The 22920-nt window shown below is 51.6% G+C and overlaps 7 protein-coding genes across 7 annotated transcripts, besides 1 other annotated feature; 2 read left to right on the top strand and 5 right to left on the bottom strand.

The window, feature by feature from the left end:
• Positions 1 to 22920: part of a sequence feature (contig 1.22 729..276296(1)) that runs on past both edges of the window.
• ANIA_10192 (putative C6 transcription factor) lies at positions 100 to 2554 on the top strand (the record flags this gene model as incomplete). Its single annotated transcript, XM_050612765.1, has 1 exon — positions 100 to 2554. The coding sequence occupies exon 1, from the start codon at positions 287 to 289 to the stop codon at positions 2552 to 2554; it is 2268 nt and encodes a 755-aa protein (XP_050468645.1). The 5' UTR covers positions 100 to 286.
• Positions 3000 to 4408, bottom strand: ANIA_01463 (uncharacterized protein; the record flags this gene model as incomplete). The annotated part of the gene is made up of 6 exons (XM_653975.1): positions 3000 to 3219; positions 3302 to 3424; positions 3503 to 3655; positions 3704 to 3865; positions 3914 to 4298; positions 4354 to 4408. 6 exons carry the CDS (start codon positions 4406 to 4408, stop codon positions 3000 to 3002), a joined length of 1098 nt encoding a protein of 365 aa, XP_659067.1.
• On the bottom strand, positions 8905 to 12614 carry ANIA_01462 (cytoskeletal protein-binding protein SLA1; the record flags this gene model as incomplete). The annotated part of the gene is made up of 6 exons (XM_653974.1): positions 8905 to 8930; positions 8978 to 10762; positions 10811 to 10859; positions 10898 to 11488; positions 11526 to 12245; positions 12417 to 12614. 6 exons carry the CDS (start codon positions 12612 to 12614, stop codon positions 8905 to 8907), a joined length of 3369 nt encoding a protein of 1122 aa, XP_659066.1.
• On the bottom strand, positions 13393 to 15150 carry ANIA_01461 (protein yos9; the record flags this gene model as incomplete). The annotated part of the gene is made up of 2 exons (XM_653973.2): positions 14862 to 15150; positions 13393 to 14808 (listed from the first exon to the last, which is right to left on the bottom strand). The coding sequence occupies exons 1-2, from the start codon at positions 14973 to 14975 to the stop codon at positions 13393 to 13395; spliced, it is 1530 nt and encodes a 509-aa protein (XP_659065.1). The 5' UTR covers positions 14976 to 15150.
• ANIA_01460 (pirin family protein) lies at positions 15676 to 16905 on the top strand (the record flags this gene model as incomplete). Its single annotated transcript, XM_653972.2, has 2 exons — positions 15676 to 16722; positions 16853 to 16905. The coding sequence occupies exons 1-2, from the start codon at positions 15843 to 15845 to the stop codon at positions 16903 to 16905; spliced, it is 933 nt and encodes a 310-aa protein (XP_659064.1). The 5' UTR covers positions 15676 to 15842.
• pmt4 (dolichyl-phosphate-mannose-protein mannosyltransferase) lies at positions 17189 to 19658 on the bottom strand (the record flags this gene model as incomplete). The annotated part of the gene is made up of 3 exons (XM_653971.2): positions 19382 to 19658; positions 17684 to 19328; positions 17189 to 17634 (listed from the first exon to the last, which is right to left on the bottom strand). The coding sequence occupies exons 1-3, from the start codon at positions 19610 to 19612 to the stop codon at positions 17189 to 17191; spliced, it is 2322 nt and encodes a 773-aa protein (XP_659063.1). The 5' UTR covers positions 19613 to 19658.
• ANIA_01458 (uncharacterized protein) lies at positions 19942 to 21374 on the bottom strand. The gene has a single exon (XM_050612764.1). It carries the CDS (start codon positions 21201 to 21203, stop codon positions 20112 to 20114), a length of 1092 nt encoding a protein of 363 aa, XP_050468644.1. The 5' UTR covers positions 21204 to 21374; the 3' UTR covers positions 19942 to 20111.

The raw sequence follows: 22920 nt of genomic DNA, 5'->3' as shown, positions 1-22920 counted from the left end.
GCCTCAGGCATATGCCAAGCTCCGATATTCCACAGTCCGGGGAAGCCAGGAAGCCAGGCACCGCAAGTTCACCCAGCACAACTCCCAGCTTGATTATCGACTGTGATTTGCTTGACATGCAATATGCGCTAACTACCTGCTTTACTGACAAGAGATGCGCAACAATTTATCTCGAAGTAGCCGAATAGGCCTTCTGTCAGCCGCCTACTAATCGCCGCACCATCCCCCGCATTGGCCGCAGGTTCGCGGACGACCAACGAAGACACACTTGAATCAGACAACGCCAATGCCTCGAGCCAGTACAGCTGCCGGGGCCCGTCTCCGGTGCAGACGGGCGTGCGACAGCTGCAAGAGAAGGAAGCAAAAATGCAACGGGGAACAACCCTGCACGATATGCATCCAGCGGCGCAAAGAAGCCGAATGCCACTTCTCGGACAAGCCTGCTCGATTACTCCGGCCCGGCAATGATCCTAAAGAAGCAATGTTACTCAGCGAGCATCTAGTCTCCACTCCACAGCGGCGCACGGCCATGGATCACCTGCTCAACTCACTCGAGGACACAAGCGCAAATCTAGAGCAACAAGTTGAGGAGGATAAGGATGGAGGAGCGGCACCTGTGCCGAAGGTCGCGCGATTGCTGCGGGATGGCCAGGGGAAGTTTATGTATATCGGGGACTCCGCCAGCTTGTCGTTTTTACAGAGTGTTCGGCGTATTGTGTCTCAATCGATCGGACGGTGCGAGTTCACGGAGGATACGTCGCGTCATTCAATGCTCGAGGCGTTCCAGAGCAGCTCAGCCACGCAGAATGGGCCGCTGGCTCAGCCTCCAAGTAATGATGAGGCGCAACGGCTCGCCCGTCAGTATGTTTTGGCTACCAGTCCGTTGCTCGATCTGTTTGACCTCGAGGAATTTCACCCGCGGCTCGCCAATTGGATTGGAAATCCGACGGGAGACGAGGACACGGTCAGCTCAATCTTCTATCTTGTCCTCGCCATTGGCGCCCAGGTATCCGACACCAACCAGGCTCAAGCGGAGCGATACTTTGTCAGCGGCCGGCAGCTGGCTTTCTCCGCTTTCACCGAGACTCCCAGCTTATACACGATCCAGTCCTATGTTCTGATATCCATGTATATGCTTGGTGCTTGTCGTCGAAATGGTGCCTTTATGAATCTAGGTATCGCGCTACGGGCTGCATATGCAGTGGGTATACACCGAAGAGATGCAAATTCTCTGTTCACCACGCGGGAAAGAAGGGCCCGGGAACGAGTGTGGAAGAGCCTTCGCATGATGGATCTTTTCCTCAGTGCATCCCTAGGACGTCCACCCGCCACGTCGGATTTCGACTATGACTTGCGCGAGGATGAGGTTAGCCGAAAAGAATCACATCTTCCCCAAGACCAAGTATCTACCACTGTGATTTCGCTCTGTCGCATTTTCGAGCGAGTTCTCACCGAAGTGTACATGCGACAGGTGGTCTCGATTAACCTTGCCGAGAACATCTCTAATCAGCATCGAGCTTGGGTCAGGACTCTTCCCACATTCCTACAGTTACAAAGAGACCGATTGGAATCCAGAACGCTAGAGGAAAGCTTGGCTGCAGCGCATGTCTTCGGGTCGTACTACTGGTCGATCATTCTCTTGACCCGCCCATTTCTCATCTTCTGGGTATCACAATATGTGAAAAGCAAGAAAGGCTCTGCCGGAGCCCCCGAATCCAGAAACGGTACATCCCGCCTATCATTATTCGCCGACGCCTGCGTCTACTCTGCCCTGCGCGGCCTCGACATCGTAGAGGGCCTCGCCCGATACGAAGCTCTCCCGCGCCGTCTTCCTTTCCTAATTAACTCCGTCTTCAACTCAGCAGTCGTGCTAGGCGCCGCCTTCTTCGCCGACTACGACAACCTCCTCCCGCTCGGAGAAGGCATGAACAAGGCCGAGAGATTCCTTGAACTGTTTGTCCCTCATGACCCGCACTCTTGCCGTTTCCTTCAGATTATCAGGTATCTCCGGGCTGCAGTATCCGAGTACGTGGGCCGCCGTAGTCGGCAATGGATGGAACGCCGCAGCAGACAGGTCGAACAGCTCTTCGGTCAAGTCGGGCCCGCTAGTGCAGATGAACTATCACCCACACCAGATACCATACCCTCTGCCCGCCGGCCAGGCGAAATCGCAGCCCCGTCCCCTCTATCCCCGAACAAGCTACCCCAAGCAGATAATCCCATCCCGTCGCAACATCCTGATTTAACAACCCTCGCGCCACATGACAGCAGCATCTGGGACGCGCTCTGTGGTACTACCACCGCCGGACTCCCATTCGATTCGGCTATCTCTACTCTCACCACAACGGGAATTCCCGTAAACTTCTCCCCGGGCGGCTCCATGGGTATGCCCTTGGCTGGTGCCGGAGCCTCGGCGTCAGCATCCCGGAGGGCAGGTGCTGAGACCGGCGACGGCGATGGTCACACGCCGCTCTCCGATATGATCTTATCTGATAACGGGCTTCTCTACATGGCTGAGGATCTACCCGTATTCGGGCTTTGGGATGAGACGTAACTCTTATTGATGCGCCTAGCTGTGTTCTTTGAGCTTCTGTATTTGTGGCTGTAGGAGGTTAATGATTATTATTAGAAATTGGAGTTGGGTTCGGGTTTGGGTTTTGTCCTTGCATGGCATGGCTGGCGTGTGGGTTTATCTTGATGGGTAATACTTGGTTTCGATCATTGATATAGTATTTAGCTCTCTCTCGAGGTTTGGCTGTATATGAATCTAGTATCATACCATTCCATACATTTTATCCAATTTGTGAAACGAGACATATGTTTCTAGAGCGCTCGCCAGCCATGATATCACTAAAAAGAACATCACGACATCTAGAAGCCTGTATGTAACCAGCTATACATTGGTTATTTAATTCTATCATAGATATTCCCGTATATATTCCATCTACCCAATAACCAAGATGATGATAATAATACTTACTTACCCTTTAAACGCATACTCATATTAAGAGTCCCATAACAAAACCAAGACCAAGCGCAGCAACAGCTGTGGCCGCCTGCGAGCCTCCTGGCTGCCAGGACACGCCCACCGAACACTGAAAGTACTCCTCCTTGCTACTCTCATTCAGCGGCCCGCTTGTCTGTTCGAGATCCTTCCAGAGCGCGTCGCAGTCGAAATCAAGATCTGAGTTAATATATATACGGGTGAAATCCGTTAAACTGGGGAGCTTAATGCTAGCAGCCAAAAATTCACAATTAGTTAACCGGTCCTGGTTGCCTGTCCGGGATTGGCGAGCCTTACCTCGAGACATTACCCGTGAACGAAAAATCCTCTGCTCGCTCCACGGGTAGAGTTATATCTAGCGGCTCGTAGGGAGTCATAATGAGCTCGCGGTTGTATTCTCGCAGGGAGGGAAGGGATATTCTGGGATAAACCCCTGTTAGCCTTGGGACTCAATTTCACGAGTAAAACGGATGATAGTGGCAGGTGGGGAGGACAAACGAGTCGATATCCCCTCGGATATAGAGAGATCCGTTTGTATTAGCGAGCTTGGGGAGGTTGACTGGTAATCGTGAGGAGCCGTAGAGCTTCAGATGCAGCGCCACCCAGTCACAATCATTGCAGGTAAGGGTGGTGAGTTCAGGCAGTGACAGGCTATACTAGAATGAGCCGGTATTTCCAAAATCGCAGAACAGAGCGTACCTTGACACGTTCCCGCCAACTATGAGGCTACCGGCACGCTCAAGGGACGGGAATGAGAGACGCATTGAGGTGAATGCGTTCATACGGGAATAGTATCCGCAGCTGACGGCGTTACAAATATCGAGTTTCTTTTCAACATTGCGCAAGGAATGAAACGATTGACTGCATCCCTGTTAGTGCATGGCTCGTCACTTGCAGTGGCCAACGGACTCTGAAAAATTGCCTCGTAGATAAATGGACGATGCATTAGTCAATCTTGGAATATGCAGCTCCGGTGCATTGCCCACGAGGTCTACGTAGAGTCCTTCGATATGCTGTAATTCAGGCAAAGATACTCTACGCAGCGAAGGCAGGTTCGTGAGGAGCAGATCACTACCCAGGTATGTTAAAGCAGGGAGCTCAATGGCAGTGATGTCGCCAGAGTAGACTCGGATACTCCTGATGCGTGTGATATTGGGTAGTGTTAGCGGCCCAGACCAGTCAACAAGACCAAGCTCGCCCACGATTGTGGTGCAGTTTTGGGTAATCGTGTCGATCTCTGTCTGGTTGCGAGCCGTATAGTTCTCGCGGCTTGAGCATTCCTGGGCGACGGTTCCTGAGAAGGTTAGCATTGAGGCTGGCGAGGGCTGTTGGAAGAACTTGTCACCCACCAATTGGTAGTAGGAGAGCGGTTGCCACTCGCAGCAGGTGCGCGAACAACTGCATGTTCACGCAGGTAGCAACATTTGAGAAATCTCCTGGCGAGGTTGATCAGGGTCCAAGCCTAGCCTCCGAGGGTTTCAGACAGGGTGCCAAGTGCTTGGCTAGAATGAGTAATCCGATCGGGGCGAATCAGCAAGGGCAGAGGTTTTGGATCAACGCGGACTCTGGGATCGACAATCTTAAAATATCCCAAATATTGTAGAGGTTCTCGCGCTTTCAATCTGTTCGGAACTGTAACAAATTACGGTCCTGAGCCGCATACGTACGGCCGCGGTGGCCTAAAGTTGGTTAAGGTTGTTGCCCCTGCTAATCTGAAGTAGGTAGGGAAGAGCGATCCCTGCCGGTGCTCGGACTATAGAACCCCATCGGTCTGCTCATTCGGAGTGCGGCTCCAAGTTCAATGACATGTCTCCCACCTAGTTCCTTTGGAGGGGTTTTATCCGGGGACTTGGGTAAACTGTACTCTGTAGGCAGAGCCTTACGTGAACAGTTCTCTCCGCATCGTTCCCTTGTTTGATCTTGGAAGCCGTCTGGCGTCTCTCGTAAATCTCAGCTTAAAGGTCAATAAGTGGTGGTAATGAGTGGTTTTTTTAGACCTGGGTGGAACTTGAAGGCTGGGGTGAGGTATTTGAGATTCTGTTATCGTTTGGAGCGGATATTCTGGAGCTGACAGTCTCTCTCTTTTCTGTTATGGGCTGCTTTGAGCTTTAGTGTTCTATGGCAGCATTGTTTGTAGGATAACAGACTCAGTAAGACAAGGATGGGTGGGGTGCATACCTTGGTGGGAAGTTGGTCCTATTGCGGTATCGCATGCGTAGCCTCGAAGTCAGTTTTTTATAGAGCCATAATTGATGGTATGGAGTTTGTGGGATATTTGTGGGTTGGAGGCCACGGAAAGCCTGTGTGACCGAGAAAGGAGGAAGCGAGACGAACTCGGCATGAATTGTTGGGATTCCGCCGACAGCGCTTCACCTCCTACGACCATGACCTCAACCAGCGAGCGAAAAGATGCTCACCTCTGTGAGTAGGCTCACCATGACCATGGTGCTATATCCTTGAATTGCACTACACCAGCATCCTCTTGTTCCCAGTTGGGCTTTTACACTACTCGTGCCATAGGGGAGAGGTAGCATCCTGGCAGGCGCAGCGTGCTAATGCGACAATATTGCCGCCATTCCTCGATAACAGATACGGTACTTCCAGGCTCGGCTGGCTATTCAATTGTCCTCCGCCCCACGAGGTTTCGTCGGTGTAATCAAATCTAGGAGAGGGCTCATGGATGATTGGGTTCTATGCTGAGCAGATACGGTGTGTTGGCGTACATCTGGATCACTCTTTCCCTAGTAGGAAGCCACCCAAGCTTCCCCGGGCAAGAGAGTGTATGGCAGAATTCTGCTAGGGTGAGTGAAGCCTCTTAAACCGGCGTGCGAGCGGTTTCGCGATGGGCATCTTCTTGCAGGCACACTTTCTCGTGCTTGTCATGGCAAAGACAATGGCAACAATCCTTCCGGTCATGGACCAGGTCGCGCCATAACAACTAAATCGGGGAATATGGAGGCTTGGGAGAAGCGCAGCGTTTAGGAGCCACTTGGGGCGTCAGTTTGAGGTGCGCTCTATGGTCGAGGGTCTCTGGTGCCATGGTTGATGGTGCTTTCTTGCTCGAGTCCATGTGGCTGCCTGCGGCCAGCGAAGGATTCATACTTGCACTCGGTAGTGCAATAGGCTGTGTGTTTGCCGTTTGTCTTCTGTGGCGTAGTGCAGACCATCGAGGGTTGTGTTTGCTGCGTACATGCGGCTATTGTATGGTTTTTGTCGGCTCGATGCGGCAGGTAAATGGTCTCGCCCTGGATAAAACGGCACGGGCTACTGTTTTAATTTGCTTGAAAACAATATAGATGTCTACCACAGGGATCAGACACCTACCACAGGGCAGCCAGTGGGGCCTGGGACTTTTGTTGGTTATAGTGCTGGCGACTGACCTAAGTTGGGGCTTTTTGCATTGGGTACGAATGGTTGGAACCTCACTTGCCTTCCATATGAGGTGGATGGGTATACTAGCGGTGGATGGGCAGTTGGCGGAGGTTAGTGGTTACAAAATTGATGATTGGTGCGTGAACCATGACAGGTGACGTTCACCGTATTAGATTGAGCAAAAATATAAATTTCTATATAGCCTAAGGAATAGTAGTATCAAAGGAGGGCTGCTTCACGGAAGAAGCCCAGACTTCCAGTGGGTTTCAGCTACACTCATCCCATACCACGATAAGGTCAAAACATTCATATCCCACCTATGTTACTACCAAACTGCTGACTTGACGGCACATCCTTCGCGGGCCATCATCCGTATATCAGAGAGAAAGATTTGGAAACAAAAAAGCATCAAGATTTATATAGATATTCGCTTCCGCCGACAACCAATAAGCGGTCTTCGTGGCGCAACTGGTTAGCGCGTCTGACTGTTAGGAAGCTAGATTTGAAAAGTCAAATCCAGTCCTTAGTCATCAGGAGGTTGACAGTTCGAGCCTGTCCGAGGACGGTTTTCTTTTTTTCCCTATAAGAAAACTCAACTTAGCTAAAGCGGTCATATTTTTTTGAAGAGAGGTGCCGGTCCTCTCCCTAAGGAGAGAATACACGCTCTATACATGCATGAGCGGCTGCAAGTAAGGATCGAGCCGAAGTTTACACAAAACCAAGCCATCGGTGGCTGTCTGATGAAACCACGGGTATGTCCTGTGGCAATTGCTGTTTTATCAGAAGACAGATTTGGTAAGAAACATAGGTTAGGCAACATTTATTGCTTTTAACGATTCGTCTCCGTGGCGCAACTGGTTAGCGCGTCTGACTGTTAAGAAGTAATAACTTCGGGTATCAGGAGGTTGACAGTTCGAGCCTGTCCGGGGACGTCTCTTTTTGTCCCTTAAAGACGTTTTTTTTTTCCCTTCCCCGTTGACTTCGAAAAAGTCCTATAATGCCGTCGTCGTTGCAACCGCCGGTTTATTCTGGATACCTTTTTTTTTTTTTTTTTTTTTTTTTGACGCAGGCGCCTTGAAATTGATTGAAATCGTGGTCGTCTAAAGCTTCGCTATAGAACTTGTTTCACTGTATACCGCCCACACGGAAACAGAATGAACTATCTGCCCTTTGAACCACCTCCTCACATCCTTCCTTTGCTCTCGAAGCAATGTCAATAAAGGATTCAATTTAAGCTCCATGATTGCGACTGGCGTTGAGACTACTTTAAACATCAAATCAGAACCAATTACATCTTAACGACAAGAAAAGGCGGCAATGATAGAGAATGAGGTCTCATTGGAGGTGGGGCGTGGATGTGGCCGCCCTGCTGGCATAGTCTTCAAATACATTTCCATTTCCACCATTTGGCGTTTCGCCACGACAGAGGAACCGATTTGCTGGAGACTTAATATCCGCAAACAGAAGGTTTAGCACCCGCACCAGCTGACAGAGCGGAGAGCGGACCAGGTGTCCAATGCCTTAGAATTACGACGCGGTTATGCTACTGCCCAATCCAAATGTAGCTTGAGCCAAAGGAGGACTATCAGACAGTATCCTTTAGACTGCGTGGGAAGAGTAAACACAGAAATGAATGTCAGACAATCAATATAAGAACGCCAGGGGGGCACTTGCCAGATTACCAAGGGATCCGTCTATGCTGGTGGTCTTTGATACAATCTTGATTTGATTAATGCTGCCGCCTAGGCTATGGATTTTTCATTGCGCTGGTTTGCACGTGGCAGTGTTGAAGCCTAGGCAGATGAAGACACTGCAGACATATATTTTGAGCTGATTGCTCAGAATCTGAAAGGAGAATGGCTGGGAAGAAGTCCGGAATACACTGCACAATGTGGTGCCTATCGGCTCTCCTAGTGCAGACCAGCCTTACATGAAGTAAGTGCGGCACCACTCCAGCTATAACACAACATTACTTATTGACGTCGAGGATAAAAACTACCTAAGCAGCTGAGGACAGACGAAAGTCCAACACCGGCCAAGACACACAATAGGAGAGTAACGATAGGCATGCAATAAAACAAAACAAAGGCTCAGACGGTGAGTAAAGACAATGCTAGACACGACTAGCCAACGCAGCAGGGAGTGCATTTTGCACTCGCACAGACCAAATGTGAAGAACAGAACGGACAAGGAAAATGTCGGGAGAGCGTAGCGTAGCGTGGTCTTCCAAAATTACGTATATCGGGTCAGTCAGAGCGAAGGTGAAAAAGAAGAGGAAAAGGAAAAGAAAGAAGGAATATCGAAGTCTAGTTCGCTGAAGGTGTGCCGCGTAACAGATACTCGGCGCTTGCTGCGTGGTAGATGGTGGTTGGTCATGCCTAGATCGCTGCATGTATCATGTGCTTAAGTGAGGAAAGGGAATTAGGTCAGGACAGACATGCTTGCAATCCCGCCAGCAGAATGAGCAAAAGATAGTGTATAAAAGGGTCATGTGCTGCGAAGAAAATCCTATGTACACAACGCTTCGCCTAAAAGCCAAACGGGTTGGTGGGTGCTGCACAGGTTAGCTACCGGCGATACGCGGAAAGACGTAGAACTTACTGGCTTGCGAGAGGTTGGCCTTCAGACCTGTTGGCTGAGGAGCAAGCTTCTTGGGTGCATCGGGTTTGACACCAAAGCGGACCGGAGGAGCTGGACCCGTCTTCTGGGCTTGCAGTGGGGCCAATGTCTGCTGCTGGGGAATGGGAGGAATTGGGGGAGGGGACGGGGAGTAAGCCATAGAGCCCGAACCATTCATACCCGTAGGCTGAGGCTGCAACGGGGGAGGAAGAACAGAGTTGATGCCAGTCGGCATGGGCTGCTGGGGAGGGGCACCAAAGCCTCCGAAGCCTGTCGGCTGCGGTGCGAGGCCGAATCCAGTCTGTTGCTGCTGAATCCCAAACTGCGATTGGGGCTGAAAACCGGTAGGTTGCGGCATTAGCCCGTTCTGGAATTGGTTCGGAGCCATGAATCCAGTTTGTTGTGGCTGGAAGGAAGGCTGGAAGCGCTGTTGGTTTATTTCGGCCAGACTCTGCCCTGGGGCTGCGATCTGGGGGCCTTGCTGAGGTAGACCCGTCAGCTGTGGCTGCAGCTGAGGTAGGCCAAAAGGCTGTTGCTGAGGCATGTTCTGAGGCGCAGAGAGAGGTCGCTGAGGCGGAGGCGGGATAAGAGAATTTTGCCCCATGACCTGAGGTGCCTGTGGGCGCTGTCGGGACTGCTGAAAGCCAGTTTGCATAGGTTGCTGTTGCCCAACCTGTGCCACCTGTGCAAAAAAGTTGGGTGAGGCTCCTGGCTGCTGCGGCTGGGGCGCTGGAATCGCCGTTGGCTGGGCTTGAATAGGTTGAGTAGCGGGGGGTGATTGAGCAGGAGCAGGGGTAGACGTGGGCTGCGCAAGTGTTGGTTGCAGGGGCGCCTGAAGGAGGGATAAATCGGCCATGGCTCCAGTAATTGACGGCTGAGCCGGAGGGCTGGTCGTGGCGGGTGCCGCTGCCGGTGGTGGTGAGCTGACAGCTGTCGCTGGCGCTGCCGGTTGCTTGGGAGTCTTGACTTCCCACGCATCGTCGTCGAATCCTTTTTGCACAGGCTTGTCGCCGGCAGCGGCAGAGGCCGGTGGAGGGGTGCCGCTGCTGGGTGGTTTGTCTGGTTTTGCCGTGTCTTTTTGCTCAAACACTTTCGGGTCAACCACGTCGTTGGTTTGGACAGCTGGTGCTGGACGGCTCTTTCGGGTGTTGTTGCGCAATGCCCCGCCAGGCCCAGCAAAGAGACCACCAGATTCCTCACCATCACCCATGACCTCTTCACCACCAAAGCTCACATTTCGCAGCTTCGACTTGTTGCCTGTCCGCCCTAACATGTTATCCAGATAGCGCATGACCCGCAGGATATCACCTTCTTTCAAGCCCAGTGTGCGCAGATTCTCGGGGGTTATGTCAGGAAGGATACTTTCATCCATCGAGTCTTTGGCGAAATTCTGCGCATACCGCTCACATTGATGAGGACCAACACCGGCTTTGAGGAAAAAGTCGAACCAGTCGTAGTCGGACTGCTGGAAAGTAGCGCCAGACTTTCCTTCGCTCGAGGACCGAGCCTTGTCCGCCTTGTCGGATTCGATACGTTGAGAACGGCGACGAATGTCGGACAACGGCTTATCTTCGTCAAGGGAGATTCCGGTAACCTTCTCAACGTATTCCAAGTCCTCAAACGACATTTTAGGGATTGGCACCGCGATCTTAATTCCGTTTGTCTTGTGCAAATGGATTTTGCCATCCTGCAAGCCGATGAACTGAGCTTCCACCGTGAATGCCTTGGACCGATCAATCCACGTCCTAACCTTGGCCGGGTCTGGTTCTATATGCTGTCAGAGATGCTTGAGACAAGGTCAATGTAGATGCTTACTGGATCTTTGGCTGCTCTTGCTGTCTTTCTTGTGGTGCTGCGGCTTGATCTGTTAGCTTTGCTTCACATGCTATGCAAAGGACATACCGTAGGGCTGCGTGGTGCAGCTGCTTCTGATACCGATTTTCGTGTAGCCTCCTTGGCTAGACGAGCCTCTTCAAGCCTGTTCCTCTCCACAGCCGACAAGCCGGACTCAGCAGGAGTGGTGGTTGAAGGTGGGGAGACAAAGCCGGTGACTTCCACATAGCTGCTTGGAACTACTCCCTCCTTGCCATTCTTGATGCGTCGAACCATCCACCATTCCTCGGACTTGGTATCATCTACAATCACCACCTCATCACCGACGCCAACCGTTACCTCATCGTCGCCTTGCGCCATGAAGTCGTAAAGAATAGTTCCTTTCTTCTGTGCGCCACCGCCGCCTGAACCTGCTGCTATCACTTCCCGCAAGCCTTCTGCGCGGAATGCTCCGGAGATCTCACCCAACGCCGAGACAATCTCGCGCGCCGTGTCTTTGGCTCCCGCATGGAAATCCACACTCTTGCTAGGACGGACGAGATCAATGAAAACGTGCTTTCCTTCAATGGAGTAATGGGTAAGCTTCTCGGCACTCCACTCCTGCACATCCCCATCGTCTTCCGGTGAAATGAAGATAGTTCCAGGTGGCGATGTTGATCCCTAGGGTCGTGGGCATCTTCTTTCTTTTACCCATGACCTCAACCATCTCGTTAATATTGTAAATGTGATATCCAGATGGGGAGCGCGGCGCTGTCCGTCCAACCCGATTATAAGGAGGTGATTCTCGTGGACCACCATCGTTCTCCCGTATCGAAGCATGCCGAGGATGAGAAACCGGTGAGGGCGCGAATGTTGGTGACTCGAGATGGACGGGAGATGTCAACTGCTCCGAAGGGGGCCGTCGCGGCAATTGAGGTGGGGGAGGTGACGGCTCACGGTATTGCGGCTCTGAGGGCGGCTGCGGCTGTGGGGGAGGGGGAACATCTCTGGGTGATTCCGACGAGGCGTGCTGCTTGTGAAGTATACTGGCGATGGCGGCTGCAGCGGGATTCTGCACGGCATCACTGGGAGAGCTCGAGACGGGCGAGCTAGGCTCCTCCGCGGGAGCCGGCTCTGGACGCTGCGGGAGGCTAGGAGGTGCCGGTGCGGGAGCTGGGGACGCTGGGGACGCTGCAGCCGCCGAAGGAGGTTCCGGCGATGCAGAGGTCTGGGCGGGAGCTGCATGAGCTACAGAGTCGTCAAGGATATCGATGTAATTTGACGGAGCGAATCCAAAATCCCCATTGACTCCAACCAAGGTCCAGTCCGGATCCGAAGTGTCGTACACCACCAAGTTCGCATCCTCCGAGAAAGATACCTCCTCATCTGTCTGACGTGTATAATCGTAGAGGGCTTTCGCGGTGTGAATCGGCGTGGCCTGTTAATCCATCAGTGTTTCAGTTCGTTCCTGTTCATTCTGTGGCTGTGGGAGAACGTCATCGCAAGCCCCTGAGAGCGGAACAGCCACAGGGAAGTTCAAGTAAGGCACCAGGCGCCATTGTGACGCCCCTTCACACATGGCACTCCACCAAAAAAAAGGTGTCCTTACCTCCTCGACGTAGTTATTTGGTACTAGACCCTCAGGCTCATCTTCGTCCTCCCGGTCCGCCTTCTTTTTGGCCTTCCACCAATCGTCCTCGTCGCTCTTCTCGAGAATATATAGTAGATCGCCTTCACGAAGTTCTAATTCACCTTGCGCTTGCGGTTGGTAGTCGTAGATGGCGGTATAAACACCGATGAAACCCATGGTGGCCGGTCAACTGAATGTTGGGCCTGCGTGTGCTTATCCGGGGGTGGACAGACGCAGTAGGGAAGCGGTCCGGCTGCAACTGCAGCGTCAGGGAGAAGACGTCAAGGCAATTTCGATTGGGATCGTGTGTGGGGGAGAAAGAAGACCGGTTGACGAGAAGTCAGTAGACGGTCGGTCGGGGTTCGTCGTCGTAATGGCCGGAGAGGAGAGTCCGCGAGCGAGACAGAGTGGGTTGGGCTTGGCAGCTCCCAACTCATCGATCAGGCTGGAACGGTGCAAATCCGGGGTACAGACTGTAAACGAGGCCGCGGAGGGACGAGGAAGTCAGAAGGGACAAATGGTCGTGGAATTCTGTGAACAGACGAGGGAAATGCCGATCGTTGGGGCTGAGGGGGGTGGTTTGCGCAAATCAGCACGACAGCCACAGTTACACGCACTGTGTACCTAGTAATCCGTACCTCCTACAGCGAGACTCGACGCCCGAGGCTGCAGGTTTCGCAACGACGCGGAGTGCCAGGAAATCGCCTCGACAATCTATTCTAATGCGTACTCTCTAAGTTTGACTGGGTGCAGAGTGCACGTTCTTCTGTTTTGACAGGAGTCTATCTGTACACCACGTTTACGAGCCCAGGATCTGCGATCCGACCTGCGATCAGTCCTGTGATGTACTCCTGCGATGGAGTGCGTCTCAAGCTTAGAGTCTACAGTCTCCAGTATACGATGTCCAGGTTGAACGCACATTCAAAATTGTCAGCTCATATAAATGATGACCTATCTACAGTTCGTCTTTGAAGATCTCTTCACTTCCATCCACATCTGGATCCTCTCCATCTTCCGATCTGTCATCCATCGGGTGCCCGGCCTGCCCTGACTCGGTCTCTTCCTGATGGCCAGGCTGGCCAGGCTGGCCTGTGGTTTCTTGTGTATTTTCCCTCTGTTCTCTCTTGTCCGTTTCTCCCTCTTCGTTTTCATACCCATCCTCTTCATCTTCGTCTGTATCGACCACTCCACGAAGATATGCACCGTTGCCGGTCACAATCTCTAGAGTCCAATCTTTACCCTTGGCCCATTCCTCCAGCTTCTTCCTGAGCTCCTCAATTTTTGCCTCGTCGAGGTCGAATTTCTTCAACTCCTCTGCCGACAGCAGTTGCACCTCGCCGTTCACTCGTTTCGCAACCACATCCACTTTCTCCTCGCCTATGGAAGCCACACGGCCCTTCTCGATGCGCTTGCCCTCAGTCCCAACTAACCGCTGGGCACCAACTTCGATACCACCAATGACCTGATGTTTAGGTGCTTCCGCAGATTCTACCAGCTGTTGAGATAACTGGTACTCATGCATAGCTTGCCAGCCGGTGACCTCTTCCGGAGTAAGTATCTCACGGCATTCGATGGTATGGACCTCCTCTTGCTGAGGTGGAAGGAACGCGACATCGTTGCATAGCCGTGGTGTATAAATGAGCATCAAGTAGGAGCACGTATAGAGTTCTTTGATCCAGGCGATACGGTCTGTCGACTGCGGGTTACAGTGGAACTGGACTTCAATCTTCCGATTCTTTCCTGTGAGGTCGCACTGATCGCCGCTTTCAAGTCGCTGAACCAGGTAGCGCGAGCCTCCTTTCGTCTGCAATTCTGCCAATTCTGTGGAAGACTTCCCCGACTTCGCACCCTTTCCCTCATCCTGACCTTCTTCTTGCGGAAATCTCCCCAGTATGAACGAGTGCGTCGTGTGATCCTCCATTGGCGGGTAGTTGGGAACACCACCTCCTGACGGAAGCGCGTGGAACTGCTTAATCTGGTTCATGTAGCAAAAGGAATAAGACCACCATCCGGAGATATAGTAGAGGCATTTGCCTTCCATCTCACGCAGCAGCTCCAAACCTCGGTCTGTTGCTCGCGCGAGCTCCTTTCGCTCCTCCTCCTCATTCACTTCTACTTTTGTTCGATTGCTGTCGCCATCTTCCACAACAGGGATTTGGCAAAGATATCGCTGTCCTTCGAGAGACAGCTCCTCATACGAGAATTTGGCCTTCTCTCCACTAGATCCGTCGCGTATCGATTCTTCACTTTCGTCCTTTAACGGCGTTTGTTCAGAGATATCGTTCAGGTCTGGGCTGCTATAGGGAGCTTGTTCTAGAAATGCGCGTGCTTGAGACTCGAGGATAAAGCCATCGGGGAATTTGATACGGAACTACGAGAGGGATCGTCAGCACGGGCAGAGTTTCGACGGCAAACGCGATTCACCTGAGGGTATGCTAGTAGATCATCATGAACATTGAACTTCCTGTGCGCGAATGCGCCGGAGCTTGCACATGCTAGCACAAGCAGAGAGGCTACTATTCTCGACTGTCTGCGCATCGGTGGAGAGTTGTATGCTGCCGGGCGACACCCGCTGCTAATTGCTCTGGAAATGGAGCCAGTCTATCCACGGTATGAGCTGAGCGAGTAATGATCAAAATCGCCGTAACAAGAAGATTGGTTGAAATTAGAGCAACTGGACCGATTCTAGCTATTTCAGCGATGGAGAGAACAGCCCAACAATGCTATTTGGTGTTAATGACAGCTGTGAAGTTGATCTTATCAGCACGTGCCGCGGCAGACTTTATCTTAGCTTCCCTTATCAGGATAGCGCCGTCTCAGTTACAATGCCACTGTAGTGACCGTACATATATACACGAAGCATTTGCAGACTGCATTGCCAGACGAATCAGATTGAGTATATTTAATGCATAGTAACGATTGAACTGGAATCCAAGTACGTCCCACTTAGTCCCAATCATGCTGATTCATGCTTGTAAATGCAGTGCCACAAAAAGTGGAAGCCCCAGCTCTTGGCAGCTGACATGAACCTTTGTCATCCTTGTCGAAGCCTTGCTCTTTCCGCATTGGGTAAGGGAGCCGTATAGAAATGCTTATTCGGATATTATAAAATGTGACGAAATGCCCGTCGTCGTCCCCGCGAGGGGGTTCTACCACTTTCCTATCCACCAAGCACACAGGTATAAATAGCCGCTGTTGTAGCCGATGAAACTGCTTTGGTCTATTTTTGTTGGCGTCGCAGCAATAATCTTTACTGCTCTCAACTTCAAAAACCCGCAATTGAAGATCAGTGTTGATATCGATTACTTGAAGGTCTTCGCGAAGCGATTACAGAGCTACACCATCGCGACGACTAGACCTACCAGAGAATCTTTCCCATCAACTGATCCCATCCTCTCTGGCGAAATGTCTGTTCCCCGCGCAATCCGCACTGTCTTCCTCGCTATCGAGCAAGCGGAAGGCGCAGGCGCTCGCGTCCGCCGTTCAATCGGCACTCCAAAGCTACGCAACTTCTCGCCATTCCTCATGCTAGATCACTTTACCATCGGCAAGGGCGCCGGCTTCCCCGACCACCCGCACCGAGGCCAAGAAACAATCACCTACTTGCTTTCTGGTGGTGTCGACCATGAAGATTTCGCAGGAAATAAGGGCACAATCGGACCGGGCGATTTGCAGTTTATGACAGCAGGCAAGGGAATCATGCATGCGGAGATGCCGCATGAGAACGAAGACGGCAGCCCCAACGTCGGCATGCAGCTGTGGGTTGATCTGCCTAAGAAGCTGAAGATGTGTGAGCCAAGGTACCGCGATTTGCGCGCGAGCGAGATTCCTGTCGCGACGGTTGACCAGGGTCGCGTGACTGTTAAGGTTATCTCCGGACAGAGCCATGGTGTTGATTCTGTACGTGATCTTGCTTACACGCCGGTCTGGCTGCTGGATGTGGCGATCAAGCCTGGTGGTCGGATCACCCAGATCCTCCCTGTGGGGTGGAATGCGTTTGCCTACACATTGGCTGGGACGACTGTGTTCGGTTCAAATAACTCGACACAGCTGGTGAAGCAATTCCATAATGTTGTTTTTGAGCAGAGTGGAGATCACGTCGAGGCGTCAGTGCCAGATAATGCGGAGGAGGACTCGAGATTCATCCTTGTCGCTGGGCAGCCGCTGGATCAAAAAGTTGTGCAGTACGGGCCGTTTGTGTTGACAAGTCAGGAGGAGGTCTATCAAGCTATGCTTGATTACCAGACTGCCTCAAATGGGTTCGAAAGAGTTCGGGGGTGGGAGAGTGAGATTGGAAAGCGGATGGCTTACTAGTCTATGCTTTCGTGTTATTGATGATTTAATTGTATATAGACCTAGCTAGGGAACTGATCATGTCTTTCTTAATGTTATTTCTAGCTAATCTTGTTATATAGAATATGTATGGATTATTATGATGACGACCTCAAACACAAGTCCTCATTCGTAGTCCATTTTAGATTAGTAAGATAAAAAAAACATTTCGGGCGCTATATCAGGGTACACAAGTCAAGGAAAGATTAGTAGAGATGGAAGATTCACCGTTAACATGAGAAATATCCAAGAAAGTGTGAGATCAAGCCAGGTTCAGCAAGGGTTCTCAATGCTGTAAAGCACTGCACCGACAATTCCTGCGCAAAACCGTGCATGATCAGCCATCACAAACTTCATCTTATACGGCATCAGGCGCCAGTTATGGTTAATGGGAGAGAACGAGATGAGATCAGATGCTCCTATTTCGCGAAGTGCAAGTCATAGCCAAGCCACTTCCTCGCGTTCACTTGCGCAACATCCAAACCAGGTGTTCCATAGGTCAATGGCGCAAAGAACCAGAAGCCCCAGATAGTAGCTGCTAGGATGGTAAGGGACGCAATCCAGCCGGCGACAATGGACTTGACGCCCATGCGTTCCCGGGCAGTGACGAAGCGTCGGGTTTTGCCCTTGCCAGTGGGATCATCCGCGGCTACGGGAATGGTTGCTGGAACGGAGATGGGCTGGATGTTGAATATGAATTCAATCAGGGCGCCAGTCACGAGTGCTGACGCGACATGCGCAGGGAGGTAGTGGTGCAGGAAACGTTGGCGACCCATGAGCCAAAAGGGGAAGTAGTGGGCGGCCCAGCAGAGGAAGAGGAAGCCCGTGCTGTTGTACAATCGGGAGCGGGAGCCCGGACCCCAAACTAGGACGGTTAGCGTTACAGTAAGTGAAGTATATGGGGATAGACTCACTTTCTTCGACAGCATCGACACCGCGGCGGAGAGAGAGCTGGTCAGCGCCGATGACACCGGCGAACACAGCTAAAAGACTGCTGGAGATCCACCATCCAACAGGGTTACCCAGGAAGTAGATCTGCTCGCGGGTGTCACTCTTTGTCCAGAAGCTGACACCGCGGAGAAGGAACGGCCACTGGAACGGCTCGCTCGCGTATGGGTGGCTGCTGGTGAGGGCGTTGTTGTGGAAGAACATGGCACGCTGAAGCTCAATGTACTTCCTCCAGAACGGCAAATGCTTGACCTTGCGCTCTTCCTTCTTGAGACGAGGGCTATCCTCTTCTAAAGACTCAATAGCCTCCACATACCAAATGTTGCTGCTCTGCAAGACGTTTTTGTTACCGTTAATCTCGGCTTGCTTATAAGCCCAATCCGGCAGAGGGGTTGTATGGGTCCACATTGCGACTTTGGTGGGTACGTGAACCAGCTTGAACTGACTGGACAGAGTCCGGAATTCCTGCTTAGATTTGCCATGCTCAACCCTGATCTCAAACAATGTGTCGTTATGTCTCTTTCCATCGGCTAGCTCGTGCGAAACTGTAGTGAATTCCTGATTGGTAGGGTAATAAGGCGAGGCTACGTCATGGGTGAGGAGAATAGTGTCGGTAGCCACATGGCGAAGCTGGACGATATCACCGTTGCGCACTTTGCGGCTCTTCTCATCAGTTTCGTCCAAAGGAACGGTGGGAATGATTTGCCAGTGATTGTTGGTATCGTTGTAGGGGTACCCGGTCACCTGCTGGCCCTGGCTGGAGATACGGCCATCATCATAGCGCAGTGGATAGGTATCGGAATGACTGTGCAAGAATACCTTGGTATCTTTGTGGCGCATAGTGATGGTGTCGAAGTATTCGATACTGACCGATTGCGCTGCCATGGCGTTGTCACTCAATGTCTCTTGGAAAGCAGGTGTCATGAAATCATCGCCAGGGCCGGAATGCGTCAGGATAGCGAAGTGGACCTGGAACCAGAAGAGGTAGAAGAAAAACGGGACAACAATGAGAGAGAAGAAGCGAGCCGCAAAGTGCTTGGTCCATTCAAACATGGTGAGAGCGCCGCCTTGTCGTCTGATGTCCAGCAGATTCCACAAATCAACCATGACAGCCGAGCCGATAGTGACGAAGGTGAACACACCCACGTACTTGGTGGAGATGACACAACTCAGAGACACACCGGTCAGGAGAAGCCACTTCCACCACTTTCGCCCAAAGGGCTCGTGGCGTAGCTTATAGAACCGGATGTAGCACAAGATGCTCAGGGCCATAGTGATGACCAGAGTCGAGTCTAGCAAGATCAATCGATCCTCACCAACATGGGCATTGTCAAATAGGACTAGACCCGAGGCCAAAACACAAGCCGGCAGGGAGTAACCTGACTCCCACATAATCAGGAATACCACGGGGATCGTGAGGGCACCAAGGACGGCGGGCATAGCACGGAGGGCGACATAGGGGACCTTGTTGTCAATGTATGAGTCGCCGATGTTTTCAAACAGGAAGTGGCCGTCATAGCCCACTAGCCAGCCGGTGAAGGCGAGCAGGAGTTTGGCAAACGGAGGATGAACATCAAAGAAGTACGTTCGTCGTAGATAGTAAGACGCAAACTAAGAGTACCGGCGTCAGTCCCAACTTGCCGTTTGTCAACACATGTACATACCTTTCCAAAATGCACCTCGTCAAAAACAACTTGATCAGGGTAGGAAATCTTATAGAATCGAGTGATAAAAGCTAGCACGGTCAGAATGGTAATGGCCAGCCGATAATCCCATTCTGACGAGCGCGATGCTGCGCCCAATTGTGAAGCTGAAGGAGCGAAAGAACGGTCAGAGGGCACCGGGGTGTCCTCTCTCTTGCCGCCCCTCTTACGCAGAGAGGGCGATGAAGACATAATCACCAGGCCAAAACAACAGAGATGAAAGAGAGTACGAATAAAACTGCAGTAGGTTAGCTGAGACGGAGAAAAAGGTGATAGATTTCAGAGGCATTCAAGCTCACTTTTCAAATTAGCTATGGAATTGGACAAGAAAGCTGCATAGTCGGATCGAGGTGTTCCTGGAAGCTGCGGTGGTCTGGATTGCGTGTCTTTATCCGGAACGGAACAAGTAAAGGCCAGATCCGCGAACATGTGAGTCTCTAACAATTCCGAAACCTCAGGGGGCGGTCTACGTAATTCATTCATTTGTATGTTCACTTTATTTAGACATAGTACTTATATATGTATATATATGGACATGGAATCGGATTCGACAGGAAAACTATGTTCAGGACACGCTGGATATCCAAATGCACCTCAATGCTCCAAACACTCCAGTAATGCGCCAATGAGAACCAATCTGAAAGGCCCCAAACTGTACAGTGATAAACAGACCGTTGGAATGTCTACTCGGTCAGTCGTCGTCAGACAAATTCAAGAGATCCAGCTCGGTCTTGACTAGGGATTGGAAATCGGCTCGAGAGATACCCGTCGCTTTGGCGAGGCGGAACAAGCTCTTAATATTGGAGCCGATGTGTTGCTTCACTCCTATCTCGTATGCAGACTGGTTCTCAGCTTCCTGCTCGAGTCTTGAGACTGCCTCTGGGTTTGAAGACGTCGCGGATTCCGGTCGGGGGTGGTTTAATGACGCTCCGTTTGTCTGATTCATATGTTCATGAGACTCTGAGTCGGTATTCCGTTTGGCAAGTTCCGTGAGTATATCTCCACCAAGTGAAGACGGTCCAAGCTCCGGGTGTTCTTCATCTGGGTCATGATTGTCCATCACAGGCTGCACATCGTCATATTGGGAGAAGTAGGATGATTCAGATGGGCCGTGGTGTTGCAGCATAGACGTCAACGCAGGCGGAGCAGAATTCTTCACTGAAGGAGTGCGTCCGGGTGTGGCATCGTATCGAGCCCAGTAGTCATCGTCATCGTCGTCTTCCTCCTGAGGTGCTATGTGATCATCCCTCTCCGCTGCTTTCAACGCATCCTCTACCAACTTCTCCTTCGCATGTGTGTTCGCATCCCCGATAGTAGACGACCAGACCCCGTCGTCTTCTCCCAGACCTTGGTGAGGAAGGACTTCGGCAATGCGCCAACCCGGAGACTCCTCCTTCGGGCACCAAAGATACACGACTTTAAGCTCATATTCCGGTATAAGCACGCGTGATTGGAGTGTCTCCTCGTCCAGCCTTCTGTATGTCACCGGGATATCATCGGGCAGCTCAATTTCTCCAGACACCGGGTGAGGCTCGAAGCTCGCACCATCGATCAGAGATTGGAGGCGCTCACCCTTTTCTGAATCCCAGCATAGTAGCCGAAGCCATGACTCACTCGACGAAGTCGACACTGAACTAAGAATCTGAACTCTCTGGCGTAGAATGGGTGATAAGAGCGGAAGAAGAGCTGGCGGGGGTTTCTGAGAGACAAACGCCGTTGGAAGACATGCTAGCAGCGGAGGCAGAAGGTCACGGGGATCGGGAGGTGGGATAAATTCAACCATCCTTATAAGCTCTGATGTTTTGCGAATGCTGTGATGTATATGGTCCTGACCTGTCAATCAAGCTGTTGCGCTGTTGTCCGCAAGGTCTTGTTCGGGGTTATCGTTGGCGGTGAGTCCTCTTAGAAAGCAGATAAGATAGTGTGAATAAATATTTTCAGTGAAAGAAATCAGTCAAAAAGAGCGAAGAGAACACAAACCATCCCGAATAAGGGCGCTGTGCCACCGACTTAAGTGAGAGCTGGAGTTGGAGCTCGCCGTCAGTCACTCCCTTCGCCCGAAGGTAGAGCGGGTGAGGCTGCGGGGTCGAGATGGAGATTCAGGTCCACCAGCTCAAATCCACTTAAGAGGCGATCGTCCCAGAATTCTTTAATCTACGGCGCAGACAAGAGCTTTAATCCTTCGAGTTCGGATCATGCAACCGACGCCGTGAATAGTGGATCACATCCTATCCTAATATGAGGTGCGCCGGACAAGAAACAGCTAATTGTTATGCATATCGTACAACGAGCGAGATCAACAGCTTCCTTAAGTCCGTACAACGGTCAAGCTTATAATCGGCAATTTCCGTCTTACAAAGCCATTATCCAGAGCTGCCCACTGATCATTTGCGGGGGCTAGAAGCGGAGGTCATGAGGGCCACTAAACCGAAGCCAGCACACACCTGAGATCTGGCTCATGCCGTTTCCGTCGACCTCGTGGGATAGAACCGGGCTGTTCTCCTGGTCTCGCCACTGACAATAGTCAAGTCGCTGTGGTTCGCAGCAGCGCGCTTCAGACTCGCCGGGTGAGTTCTAACTCACGCACCGAGCCGATTTGCCAACTTATATGGAAGGTGGCCACATTGACGTTTGCCTTCCATTTCTTCACCTTCGGAAGAACGAACACTGGGACAGGATACGTGTTGCAGCTAATGAGATCCGTCATTCGCCTGCCAATCTGATCAGCGGCATGCCAGACGAATCGGCATGATCCCAGTCAACTGGGCTTCAGGTATGCCTTTGGAATAAATAAGACTGCCGATGCTTCTAGGCCAGCTTTAAGCAGTTATGCAGCCTGATCGTCTCAAGACAGGACCTTCTCAAGGACGTTAAGAACGTTAATGAGATGGCGCTTAGTATACCCACTACCCTCGAAATGCGTGCGATATCCTCCGCTAATGGTCAAACTTCGTGGATGGTCAACACTGGTGCTGGGGAAGAGCAGTAATTACATCCACAGTCTCCGTGCCATTTGATTGTAATGGCACTGCGAAGGGCTCATGACCGGGTCCTGAAGTCGGAGCATGCTGCCGGGGCTTGGGTTTCTTCGGATTCAGCGCTTATCATCACGGGAAGTCGTATTTCGCAATCCCATTCTTTCATTTCTCCCTGATCCTAGAGATACAGGCAATACCCTTGCTCGTCTCCAACCAAATCGCGTCTTCAACTAAATCGCCGATACCGCCTCGGTTATGGAGTCTCACCAGGGTACTAATTAGTTGGACGCTGACTCTGCATAAACCGAAAACCGCTTGACGGAGAGGAGAAGGCGGAGCTAGAAACTGGCCTGCATTGTTAGCTCAAGGAGCTGTTGGAGTCGTATACTGGTCCCTGTAAACAAGCTGTTAGTCGTGAGTAACTGTGGAGAGTTTCCCTTCATAACGTGCTTCCAAGTGGTCTTGCACCTTGCTAGCAAAGGGGGCCGGGCAAATTGGGATCAATCTTCCTTGGCCCACTGG

This window comes from Aspergillus nidulans, chromosome VII (genome assembly GCF_000011425.1).
Source record: "Aspergillus nidulans FGSC A4 chromosome VII".
Lineage (NCBI taxonomy): Eukaryota > Fungi > Ascomycota > Eurotiomycetes > Eurotiales > Aspergillaceae > Aspergillus > Aspergillus nidulans.
This window is presented reverse-complemented; position numbering and strand designations above follow the sequence as displayed.